Source organism: Nuphar pumila, chromosome 6 (genome assembly GCF_984573655.1).
Source record: "Nuphar pumila chromosome 6, dmNupPumi1.hap1.1, whole genome shotgun sequence".
Classification (NCBI taxonomy): Eukaryota; Viridiplantae; Streptophyta; class Magnoliopsida; order Nymphaeales; family Nymphaeaceae; genus Nuphar; species Nuphar pumila.
Genome location: NC_143254.1, coordinates 22,668,848 through 22,681,308, shown reverse-complemented (window position 1 = coordinate 22,681,308; position 12,461 = coordinate 22,668,848). Strand labels below are relative to the sequence as shown.

The 12,461-nt window shown below is 40.8% G+C and overlaps 2 protein-coding genes across 2 annotated transcripts; both read right to left on the bottom strand.

Moving 5' to 3' along the window:
* Window positions 1-975: 975 nt before the first annotated feature.
* On the bottom strand, window positions 976-1,905 carry LOC149834316 (RING-H2 finger protein ATL2-like). The gene has a single exon (XM_090009342.1). The coding sequence runs from the start codon at window positions 1,903-1,905 to the stop codon at window positions 976-978; it is 930 nt and encodes a 309-aa protein (XP_089865468.1).
* Window positions 1,906-4,912: 3,007 nt separating this feature from the next.
* On the bottom strand, window positions 4,913-12,201 carry LOC149834315 (peptidyl-prolyl cis-trans isomerase FKBP53-like). Its single transcript, XM_090010066.1, has 10 exons — window positions 12,132-12,201; window positions 11,420-11,646; window positions 11,202-11,344; window positions 6,864-7,182; window positions 6,565-6,768; window positions 6,151-6,433; window positions 5,704-5,791; window positions 5,547-5,588; window positions 5,384-5,432; window positions 4,913-5,304 (listed from the first exon to the last, which is right to left on the bottom strand). Exons 2-10 carry the CDS (start codon window positions 11,545-11,547, stop codon window positions 5,226-5,228), a joined length of 1,335 nt encoding a protein of 444 aa, XP_089866192.1. The 5' UTR covers window positions 11,548-11,646; window positions 12,132-12,201; the 3' UTR covers window positions 4,913-5,225.
* Between the last annotated feature and the right edge of the window lie 260 nt (window positions 12,202-12,461).

Below are 12,461 nucleotides of genomic sequence, written 5' to 3'. Positions count from 1 at the left end.
CATACCAAAGGGTTCCCAGATGACAGCGATGGAGGGAAAATAAGCGGTACATCTTTATATATGGGCAAGGTCTGATCATTCCCACATATAAAAGATGCTTCAAGTCCAAACTAGGTATGGACTCCCGAGGGGTAAAAAAAAAACTCATAATTTTACACTGCCAGAACGAAGATAGTAAGGCAGGCAGAACCAGCTCTGCTAGGTCTATGATCCTGAGGTAGTTTCCTCAAGTAAAAAAACTAAAAGCCCAAACTAGGTATACTCTCCATTGGGCAGCGGAAACGCAGAATCACCATGAGCTATGCGCAATTATATTTAATGCAACATGGGTAAATATGTTAAAAGAACTTGTTCATGATCAATAAATAATACTTCACAAGCACATAGTTATGGCCCATGAAAGTAACACGCATAAACAAACTACACGCGCAATGCGACCAACAAAACTCTGACTGCAAAATTATTTTGAGTCAATTTGTATGATCGATGCAGTTCAAAGTCGGTTTAATATGGATCCAGTGAACAGGAATAGCCAATATGGGAAAGCTAAAAAGAGCAGCGCAATTCGAAGAAAGGCAACAAAGACGCAATACAAGAAACCTTATTTCGATGTTTCGCCTGTACATCTGTCTGAAAGAATCAGCCATTTAAATGGCTTGGAGAAGCCAATGATTACAAACAAATAAATAAGAAATGGAGGTGAATCCATGCCGTCATCAACTTCTGCTTCCTCTCTTTTATCTTCACCTTTTACCATGCATGAAGAAATCCAGAGGAAATACGAAGCAGAGCACAAAATTTCTAATCAGGGAAGAGCAATTTGCCTTCAATCCCTCCAACCACCACGAGACAATCCATCGTCGAAGACGGGGATGAACTAAATTACTGCGAAATTCTTGCTCGTATCTCCTCCCCTGCAACTTCGCATACCTCCCCAAATAGCTCGATAAAGAACCCCGCAATTCAGATCCAAGATCAAGACGCCTCTTTGCTCCGAACGATCTCTCCTCCCTGCTCGATGTCTCCAGACGGCGACCCGCAAGTCAAAGGCCTCTTGTCCCTGCTCAGGAGTCTCCTGAGCATCCTCATCCGCGTGTTCGGAGATTTCATCGACAACCCACCACCCGGCGAAACCCCACCCAACTCATCCTCCCCCAACGCAAGCCCCCCTCTCGGCGAATTGAAAACCTCCCCCCTCGGCGAATTCAAAACCTGACCCCTCGGCGGGATCTCGATCGAAATGGAGACCTGGGGCTTGCATGATGAACTGCCCTCCTCGCAATTCGCCCCGCTGCACCCGGAATCGACCCTGTTCTGGTTCCCCCAGAACAGAACGTTCGTCGGGAAGCTGAACCCCTCGTCGCCGCTGGCCGGGGCAGCATCCGCACCGCCTTCTGGAGCCGCCGTCGACGACAACGGAATCCTGACCTCCGGTGCCTCGGAACAGGCGAAGGATGAGCCGGACTCGAGCTTGACGATGGTTCTGCAGAGGGGGCAGGTCGAGTGGGACTGGAACCACATGTCGATGCAATCGATGTGGAAGCTGTGGCGGCAACCGGGCAGCAGCCTCGCCTTCTCGCCCTCCTCGAACTCGGAGAGGCAGACGGCGCACTCGAGCGGGTCCTCCTCGGAGCCCTTCTTGGCCTGGAAGGCGAATACGGGCAGGGAGCGGATCACGGCGGGATCCAGCCCACGCCGCTGTACCCTCACCGGGTCCTGCTCGGTGGTGAAGACGAACCGCCGCCTCATGGACCGGTTGCCCCAGCCGTTGCGGCCCCAGAACCACCGGGCGTACAGGTGCAGCAGTATCACGAAGACCACCACCGCGAACAGCAAGATGATCGACGACACCAGCACCTTGCCGCTAAACAGAATTCCCTTCGATTCTGCGTCTGGGCCTGCCATCGTTTTGCTCTAGAGAGACAAAAGGGTCGTGTGTGCGCGTGGAGTGGGTTTGAGGAGGAAGTGGACAGTCGGGACTGGTTTTATATGGTAACTAAAAACCCTTAAACCCTGACCGGGAAGACGTTAGGTGGTGACGTGCTTGAGACGGGGCCATTGTTGCAGCTTTCGTGGTTGCTTCGATCTTCTTTGCTTTCCCCTGTGGATTTGACTTGGACGAATGCCAGTCGAAAAGCCGGACGGCTTTCCCGCGGATTGCTGTGAGATGGAGGGCCCCGGTTGGACCAGAATGCCCACCATCTCGGATTCGATGGACGGCCCTTCTTTCTTTCCGTCTTCTCTCGGGTTGGGTTTGGTTTGGTTTGGTTTAATTGTTTTAGGTCATGGGCTCATTTGACTAAGCCCTTCTTAGTCAAATAAGCCTGGCTGTTTGAAGCCTGCCTAGAAGGAAGTTCGGACCCAAGAGATTCATGAATCGTGAAGTTGTGACATAATTTTCGTGTAGAGGTGGAGGCCAGGTTTTGCCAGACTTTTTGGCACCACTGAAATCCCCAAAGGCTTACCGCCCTGCTTAGTCAGCGGGATAGTTGTGAAGGTGTTGAGTTGAAGACCCCGGATCAAACCCCCTGGCACACCTGGTGTGTCCGTAGTTTTCAGAGGTGGGTCACGTAAGGCAGGGTGGTGTGGTGTGGTTTTCCCTCTCTTGGTCAAGGGTTCTTGGTCATCAAAAAAAAAGAAAATCCCCAAAGGCTTAAAATATGGAGCATGTCACCCGCGTTTCGTATTGACTATAGAGCGAGGAATCAACAGACATCAACTAGTGGTGCATAATATATATGATAGTGGGAATCCGTACTCTTCAAGCCTTCATTAGTTTAACGATAGAGGTGATTACACTACACCTGACCCGATTATGTTGACATCAGCCCACGAATGCTCAGTCATATGGAGGGGGGTGACTTCACTGACTTGTGAACATCACCAAGACTGAAGGATGTCACCTGTTCGAAACTCACAGAAGGTGTCTTGCCACGAGGTTGAAGCTAGGTGTACCGGGAGGATAGCAACTGCAGGCCTGCCAATGTGCTTGCTAGGTGTTTTGTTTATTGGCCTAGCTAAAAAGGATTATGTTGACATCAATCTACTTCTTGTTACAATCTTAATCCCAATCGTTTAGGAAGTGGGTTGTGGCTTATGACATGAGGGATGCCTCTCTTAATTGTCCATCAAGACATGTATTTTTACATACTCGTGCCCCATCTTTAATCTAGCAAGTGCTTTTAAAATCTTTTTCCTTATCGGGGAACTTAGGGTATGTTTAGAAGTCAGAAGATGGTAGAAAAAATGCAAGTAGGAAAGAAAAAATGATAACTTTTTCAATCATTCTAAAAGAGAGAAAAATTTTGAAATAAAAGTTTTTCTAAAAAAGTGTAGAGTTTTGATAGAAAAAATTCTTCCACCTGGGATAGAGGATTTTTTTCTATCAAAACATATTTTTAATTAGGGCAGCCATTCACCCACAACATATCTCATCTCATCCCATAGGCGGATACAAGAAGAGTTTTCTCCATCTTCATCTTTCTCCTACCCACCACCATTTTCATCTCTTTCTCTCTCTCTCTCTCTCTCTCTCATTTCTCTCACTGTTCTCATATTTTTTATTCTCATGCTATACATACATGTGAAAATTTTTCATTTATAAAAGTTATTATATCAAAACTTCTCGTAATAATTTTTTTTTCTTACGAGAATCTTTCTTGCTTTCAAATGTACCCTTAAAGTTCTTTTTTTTTTTCTGGATAGTCCAAGAAACCCCCCCAAAATCACCTATTGCCGCCTTCAGTCGGTAAAACTCTTGAGGTCCCCATTCCCACTAGAGAGTACACCTTGAGCAAGTGGTTTCACAATTGTGATGTCCCGTCAATTTGGTGGCATTCACAATGACCCTACCAGACCGGAGCACTTATGAATGGTAGTTGAAAGCAGATATTCAAAACTTGGGAGCAAAGGGTCTTCCACGATTTTGACAAATGCTGTTTCGTATAAATAATTTTTTGCATCCTACACCTCACTAGAATTTTGTTTTGTGCTTCAGTCAATAACTCCGAATTATCTAGAAAAAATGAAGTTAAAATTTATCCTGAGTAAGGATGGATTAGGTGTTCACATTTCGTATGCATGACCACAAAGTTGGATAAGAGTGCATAGCTTTGAATTATTTCTTATACCATCAAAAGTGGACGTCAAAAAAAAAATGCAACCACATCAACTATGGTATAGTTGTATGTGTTGAGAGGTTGCAGGTTCAAAACCCAATGGTATAGTTGTATAACTGGTAGGGATCAGACTAACCCCAGCTTGACTTAAAAAAAAAAACATATTGTTTGATTGACTTGTATACCTTATGGGGTGATGTAGAGTAGCTGACTTTGTTTGTGGATTAATTGTCCCTATGCTGGGGGGTTGGCCGAACAGTTTTCAAGGTTCAAGACTCCAGCCCATGCCACCGTAGCAATCAAGTTTCCGACTGTTTTCTCTCATTCTACGGGCCACCCAGTTGGCCGTAAATGATTAGGTCTAGGTTCGGTGGGATCAGGCGAATATGAACGTCTCAAAGCATCAACCCTTGTTCCACTTGCATGGCTAGGTCTAATTCTAAAGCTGTGCCCCGACTGTATGCGCCTTACATTACATGATGCTGATCCAATTTATGGATCTAGATAACAATCCAACCAGATAAACATAGCATATTTGAATCTGGATCCAGTAAAAGTCATGAGACTACACGTTTGTTGGCTGCACCGTATCATTCTCCATCTGGATCTGCACCAAAAATTCCAAGAACTTATGCTGACCCTCTCTCAATCTTCTCAATGGTTCCAATTTAAAAAGCGGTCTATCCATCTATCTTTCATAAGTAACTCCCCATCATATAAGCCACTTTTGTTTATCTTTTGATTTCCAACCAGAGTGAAAAATGAAAGGTGTTGGCAGCAGAACCACCCTTTAGTTACCACTAAAAAATCTCAAACTGCATTACGGCTCTTGTATGAAATTGTGAATACAAAATTGGAACCAAGCTGGTTCAGTTTGTTCCAAAGAATATATGGATAAAATTTCCTCCCACCAAGCTCACCAACAAACATTACATGAGAACTAAAGTCAAAATTGGATTGTCTCAGATGGAAACTATGCATATACCCGTCCCATGCAGCATTGAGAGAAAAAAAAAACTCGTTTTACTAATCTGAGACTTTTAATACCTGGATTCTGTAGAACCACGAGTCCATGATAGATGCCAAGAAAGATCAAGGAAGACTCACTCAATGAACATTGACTAACTCAACATCAAACACCAGCCAAGCATTCCCTGGTATTTTGCCTGCTCCAGTGCTTCCGTAACTGCATAACACAGAGCTTCATGTTTCAAATTTGGAAGCAAAAATCAAACAAAAAGAAAATACAGTGAAAATCCACATACCCCATAGATGGAGGGATGGTCAGCCTCCTCTTGTCTCCAACTCGCATTCCTAAGAACAAGATAAACCATGAGTCAAAACAAAGAAGAAACCAAGAAAAAGTAACAAACACTTCATTATCATTTAGAGAAAGGCTTCAATTAATTGCAAATTTTGTTTCAGTACCATTTATTCCAACATCCCATCCTTTGATAACTTGACCTATACCTGTAAGTAAACAAACAAAAGAAAATTTTCAAGCTCATAGCAAAACTGAAGTTAAGATATAGTTAATTAATGTCTTCAAAGTTCCAACCATAAAATGGATCAATTAGTACATTACCTAGGCGGAATTTGAAAGGCTTCTGGCCAACACTGGAGTCAAAAATTGCCCCGTTCTTCTTCAGCTTACCAATATAGTGCACAGAAACCTGGCACATGAAACCACAACTTACAATCACATTTAAGATCTAACCAGCAGGTGGACTGCTAAAATGGATTACTGGAATTTGTTAAAAGATATGTAGACCGATAGCTATTTGAATATGGTAAACTGAGTATAAGGTTAAATAACTATTCTTCAAAACAACTAATGCAGCGATGACACAGATAAAAATGACTTTATTGGATGCAGAAACATTGAGTTGAAATATGCTAGTTATACAAACCAATTTTGGCATATCATATTCATATATAGAAACCAATAAAAAAAAAATAAAACTCCTAAATTCGAACTTTCTTAGTTAACTGGCCACACTAGTCACTGACTCAGCTATCTAATACAACTCACCTTGGTTCCTGGAGAAGCACGCTTTCCATCAGGTTTACCCATAGAAATCTCTTCAACAACCAAGCCATTTGCAAAGGTTCTTGCTCCTTTTATAGGTTGTTCATCTACACGGTCCTCCGCTGATGATAGATTCTCCAACTCTTTTTTATTGCCCAAAGTTGTCAACTTTGACTTCTCAGCCTCTGTACTTTTATCAGTTTCAGCAATTTTCTTCTTCTTCTTCTTCTTTTTCTTGACCTCTTGAGCTTCAGTAACACTGTGATCTACACTCTGGGGAATGCTTCTGGATAAGAGACAAAATTAGTTAAGTCAACTCAGAACTTGACTTATCTGTCACAAATTATTGCTCAAAAATACAAAATAGACAAAAGAACAAATTTATTTAAATTTATTATACAATTTCTCATTACTTACTGTCCAGCATTATCATGTTCAACATTCTCACTCCCAGACTCCTTTTCCCTCTCACATTGAGGAGCATTAGAAGCTTTTCCAGATGCATCATTTGTCAACATATCAGCCACTGATTCAGGGACCTGTTCCTTCATCCCTTTCTTTTTTTTCTTCTTTGTCTTCTTATTATTTTCAAGACTGCCAGTCTCAAATTGGTCGTGCTCCCTGCTTGAAAGTTTACAAAGCTTATATTAATCTCAATAAGCAAAACTCATCCAGGAACATTTAATGAACAATAAAAATAATACGTCCAAACACACTTATTATTGTCTCCATCTTGACCAAGAGTATCACTCTTTCTTTTTGAGCCTGCAGCATGACCCTTTTCATCTTCTACCTGTTTTCCTCCAACTTTTTCCTCTCCTTGTTGCTTATCTAGATCTGTTTTAGCTTCAGCAACTGTGGAATGCTTTTTCCTTCTTCCTGTACTTATAGGCAAACCATCTTCATCTTCACTATCAGAGCCTCCCAGGGTTAAAAGTCTTCTTCCTGCAGCAGGATCAGTCTCACGTTTCAAGGGCTTAGGCCTATCGGTATCTTTTGTAGATATTTCATCATCGACTATCTCTTCAATTTTAACTGTATCACAAGCAAAAACATGTGACAAGTATTAAATCTAATTGTATGCAAAAATTCCGCCTGTGTAGTTATACACTGCCGGTCCCAAGCCCGGATAAAGGAGGAGGGTTGCGGTAGGCCTGTGACAGCCAGCATAAAAACTTTGTCATATCCTATGAAAATGAACCAATATGAGAATTTCGTTGGGGCGTTCCCTACTGAGCGACGCGCTGTACTCTCTAGGCCCGGAGGCAGTGATAAATATGCAAGGGTTGCTAGGTCGTCGCCCAGAAGCGACGCGTCACACCGGCGCCCGGGTGTGGTGTCAAATAGGCAAGGGTTCCCTCACTTTGTTGGACGGGTGGGGGTAAAGAAGTTAGTCCAAGACCATAAAATTAGGTTAGCCACTTGGAACATAGGGTCTTTAACTGGTAAGTTGGTAGAGTTAGAAGATGTTATGTGTAGGAGAAAGATTGATATTTTATGTCTTTAAGAGACCAAATGGGTAGGTGAGAAAGCTAAAGTGATAGAACCTTGGGGATATAAGATTTGGTATACAGGAATAAATAGGAATAGGAATGGAGTAGGGATTGTTATGAGTCGTCAGTTTATAGATAATGTAGTTGAGGTCCGTAGGAAGGGTGATAGAATTTTACTTATTAAATTAGTATTAGGTACGAATATTATTAGTGTTTATGCACCTCAAGTAGGTTTAGATGATTCCATTAAGCATCAATTTTGGGAAGATTTAGATGGAGTAGTACAAGAGACATCTTATGGAGAAAAGCTTTTCATCGGCGGTGACCTTAATGGACATGTAGGCATTAGTAGGGATGGATTTGAGAATATCCATGGAGGCTATGGTATAGGAGAAAGAAATGAAAGTGGAGAAAGGATTTTAGATTTTTGTTTGTCCTATGATATGATCTTAGCAAACACTTGGTTTAGGAAGAGGGAGTCTCACCTAGTAACATTTAAAAGTGGGGTTAATACGAGTCAGATAGATTTTTTCCTACTTAGAAAGAGAGATAGGGGTTGTTGCATCGATTGTAAGGTTATACCAGGAGAAAGTGTAGCTACACAACATAGAGTCTTAATTTTAGATCTTAGAATTAGATAATGCCGCAAAAGGGATAGACATAGGATAGATCCTAGAATTAAGTGGTGGGCACTGAAAGGAGCTAAACAAGGAATGTTTGTAGAGCAGGTAGTTAAGGAAGTTGATTGGTGTCTCGAGGAGGATTCAGAATCAATGTGGAATAAGATAGCGGGTGGTATAAGAAAAGTAGCTAAGGAGGTATTGGGTGAGTCTAAAGGCGGTGCACCACTAGGTAAGGATACATCATGGTGAAACGAGGATGTCAAATTAGCTATTAAGGTTAAAAGAGAGTGTTATAGAAATCTAAGTAAGAGTCGTGATAATGAGAATTTAGAGAAGTATATGATAGCAAAGAAGGAAGCTAAAAAAGTTGTTCGAAACGCGAGGGCTAAGGTATATAAGGAGGTTTATGACAAGTTGGATACCAAAGAAGGCGAGAAGGATATTTATAGGCTTGCAAAGATGAGAGATAGGAAATCGAAGGATTTGGGTATGGTTAGATGTATCAAAGATGAAACGCAAAGGGTTTTAGTCAAAGATGAGGAGATTAAGGAGAGATGGAAAGATTATTTTGATAAGCTATTTAATGATAGTCATGCTCAAGATCTTGGAGACTTCTCCATTCCTTTTCATGAGATAAATCGTGACTTCATGCGCAAGATTCAAAAGAAAGAAATTGCAGAGGCTTTGAAGAAAATGAAATCAAGAAGGGCAGTTGGCCCAGATGGTATACCTATCGAGGCTTGGAAATGCTTGGGAGAGAAAGGTTTAGAATGGTTGACAAATCTTTTTAACTTGATTTGGCGAACAAATAAGATGCCTAATGAGTGGAGGAAGAGTACTTTGGTGCCTTTATATAAAAATAAGGGTGATATACAAGATTGCACAAACTATCGTGGTATAAAACTCATGAGTCATACTATGAAACTTTGGGAGAGGGTGATTGAGTCTAGGTTGAGGAAGGTTGTCATGATATCGGAGAATCAATTTGGTTTTATGCCTGGAAGATCAACTATGGAAGCTATACATCTTCTTAGACAACTTATTGAAAGATATAGAGAGAGGAACAAAGATTTGCATATGGTTTTTATTGATTTAGAGAAGGCATACGATAGAGTACCTAGGGACGTTCTCTGGTGGACAATGATGAAGAAAGGTGTTTCTCTCAAGTACATTAGTATAATTAAAGATATGTATGAAGGAGTAGTAACCAATGTCCGCACTTGTGGAGGAGTGACAACCAATTTTCCGATAACGGTTGGGTTACATCAAGGATCTGCTTTAAGCCCTTTCCTATTTGCGATAGTGATGGATGAGCTTACGAGATCAATTCAAGAAAATGTACCGTGGTGTATGTTGTTTGCTGATGATATTGTTTTGATTGATGAGTCTAGAGCTGGGGTTAATGCTAAGTTAGAATTATGGAGACAGACATTGGAAGCTAGAGGTTTTAAGTTGAGTAAGAGTAAGACTGAATATATGGAATGTCGGTTTAGTAAGCAACGAAGTAGTGATGGGAGTGTAGTGAAGCTTGGTGAGCAAGATATACCGGTGAATGATTATTTCAAATATTTGGGATCCATCATTCAAAAGTATGGAGAAATTGATGGAGATGTAAATCATAGGATAAAGGTTGGGTGGATGAAATGGAAAAGTGCTACTGGAGTGCTGTGCGATCGTAGAATGCCATTGCGGTTGAAGGAAAAGTTTTATAGGACGACTATTAGACCCGCTTTACTATATGGTACGGAATGTTTGGCTGCCAAGAGACATCATATTCAAAAAATGAGTGTAGCTGAGATGCGGATGCTTAGATGGATGTGTGGAAATACAATAAAAGATAAGATTCGGAACGAAGAGATACGTAAGAAGGTAGGTGTTGCACCCATTGAAAATAAGATGCGAGAGAATCGTTTACGGTGGTTTGGACATATTCGGCGAAGGCCTAATGATGCTCCAGTTAGAAGGTTGGAGAAATGGGAAAATATATTAGTTAAAAGAGGTCGGGGTAGGCCTAGGAAGACTTGGATGGAGATGATAGGAAAGGATATGAATGCTTTGAACCTCACCGAGGACATGGCGTTGGATAGAAATGATTGGAGGAAAAGGATTCATGTGGAAGACCCAAAATGAATTTCTTTTTTTGGTTCATATCGCTGACCCCAATTGTTTTGGGATGAAGGCGTAGTTGTTGTTGTTGTTGTTTGTATGCAAAAATTCAAATTCAGTCTGCCTGTATATACAAGCCCCACAAGTTTGTGTTGACTCTATGCGCACCAATGCACGTGCAAAATATGGACATGTTCCGATTTAAAACCTTTAATTTAGATCCGAACCTAAAACTCCATCTTTCAGCATGTATTAACAAGGATATCGGCATCCATCAGGGATGATTCGCATCATTTCATCCAAAACAACATTGGAGCCCGTCAAAATGTGGTTAGCATTAGAACCTATGTCCTTGTTTTTGGGGAGCCGAGAAAAAGAGACATATTCACAGGTATGCACATTCTTCTGTATCCAGGCACTTGCAAATATCAGCTATTTAAGTCTCTGTACCTGTGAATACATGACTAATAACCCAGACGGATAGAAATGATCCATCTTCAGTGGCACAAATTCATACTATATCAACATTGGTATTCCCCCCAAAATGGCGTGAATAGGTTCAAAGAAAGGTCTTCCTTCAAAACCAAACGGTTATTAATTATAGAAAACAATTAATATGTTCATACTGAATCAGGAGAAGAACTTTTCTGACATGTAACTTAACCTGTATAAAAATAGCGACCAAATGGAGAATCAGTACTGATGAAAAAAATGTAAAGTTGAAAACATCATATCAAAATACTGAGAGCCAAAGATAGGTAACCATCTGAAGAAATTTACTACATAATAAAAGTCATAAACTGCAAACTCAAATAAAAATAGGGGCAAATACCTCCACTAACACGTTTAGGTGAATCATCATATTCCAAAACATCGTCATCATCAATAAAATCATCATATTCATCTTCTGAGTCATAATAACTTGATTCCTCATCGGTTTCAGTCTCGATGGCAATATCTTCTCCATACGAATCACTGTCATACAGTTAAGGGACAAAATGAAAAAAAATGCAGAATACATGATTCCGATTTTTGACAGTTGGTGGATACGATTCATTCTCATCACGACCGATAGGACCCACATGGTATCCAGTAAGGTGTATGCTCCTTGGGCCCAAGACCGAGAAAACAACATCTTCCTCCTCTTCTAACTCGAGATCTAATGGACATGACTCCATCTTGTCAGGAAGCAAGGAGCACAAAAGAACAGGCGCATTATTACCAACATTGCATTGAAGGACACTCTTCTTTAGCGATGAACCATTACCCAATGTAGCCTACGCAAACAAAATGACCAAAATTCTTACACATTCAAGGAAGAAAGATTACATCTTCGCAACAGCAACGCCATAGAACAAGCTTCTGTCACAAACTGGTATAATATAAAACAGGGGAACGAAAAAGGGAAAAATAATTTAGAAATGAAAATACCGGTAAATAAAGGAAATTTCCTGCAAACAACTCGTCGTACGTACGTACTCTGAATTCGTAAATTTTCATAAACTAGGATACATCATAATATAAATAACAGAAAAAGAAAAGAAATTACAAACTAAAAATATTCTCAGGAGTAGCACTTTTATGTTGTCCATAATCTGTCACAAACAAAAAATACCCAGAGAAAACAACATACCCACAAATGAAAACAAATAAAACATATTCCAAACAATAATACAAACAGAAAATGATGTTGTTATAAAGCAGAATAGAAAGGATTGCTTCACCATTTGATGGTCGATATGGTAGACAGCTTTTAGCTTACCTGAGAGATATGAAGCCTCCCATTTTGGTTTTTGGAATGAAGAGTGAAGGGGCATCCCGATTTTATCTCCACCCCTTTCGGACAACAAAACCAACAAAAACCATTACACCATATTCACGATTCAACATGGACAAAAAATCTCTTCTTTTGTTCAAAGGAAAAAAAAATGAGAGAAAGTAACGGAAAAGACGAGAATAGAAAAGAAAACATAGTCTTCTCAAAGGAAAACACAGAACTAAAGAATTTCTCATACCCCAGAAAGCCATTCTCTTGGTAGAAATCGACAAGCCTTTCTCTCTCGCAGAACCCTTGAGTTGAGGGGGTTCCCCC

What these genes read in the sequence shown, in the direction of transcription:
- LOC149834316 (XM_090009342.1), bottom strand. Translation starts at nt 1,905, where the DNA reads ATGGCAGGCCCAGACGCAGAATCGAAGGGAATTCTGTTTAGCGGCAAG.
- LOC149834315 (XM_090010066.1), bottom strand. Translation starts at nt 11,547, where the DNA reads ATGGAGTCATGTCCATTAGATCTCGAGTTAGAAGAGGAGGAAGATGTT. An exon ending in GTGCTTCTCCAGGAACCAAG is followed by an intron (nt 5,792 to 6,150) that starts GTGAGTTGTATT and finishes TTCATGTGCCAG; the next exon opens with GTTTCTGTGCACTATATTGG. An exon ending in ATGGGATGTTGGAATAAATG is followed by an intron (nt 5,433 to 5,546) that starts GTACTGAAACAA and finishes TCTTGTTCTTAG; the next exon opens with GAATGCGAGTTGGAGACAAG.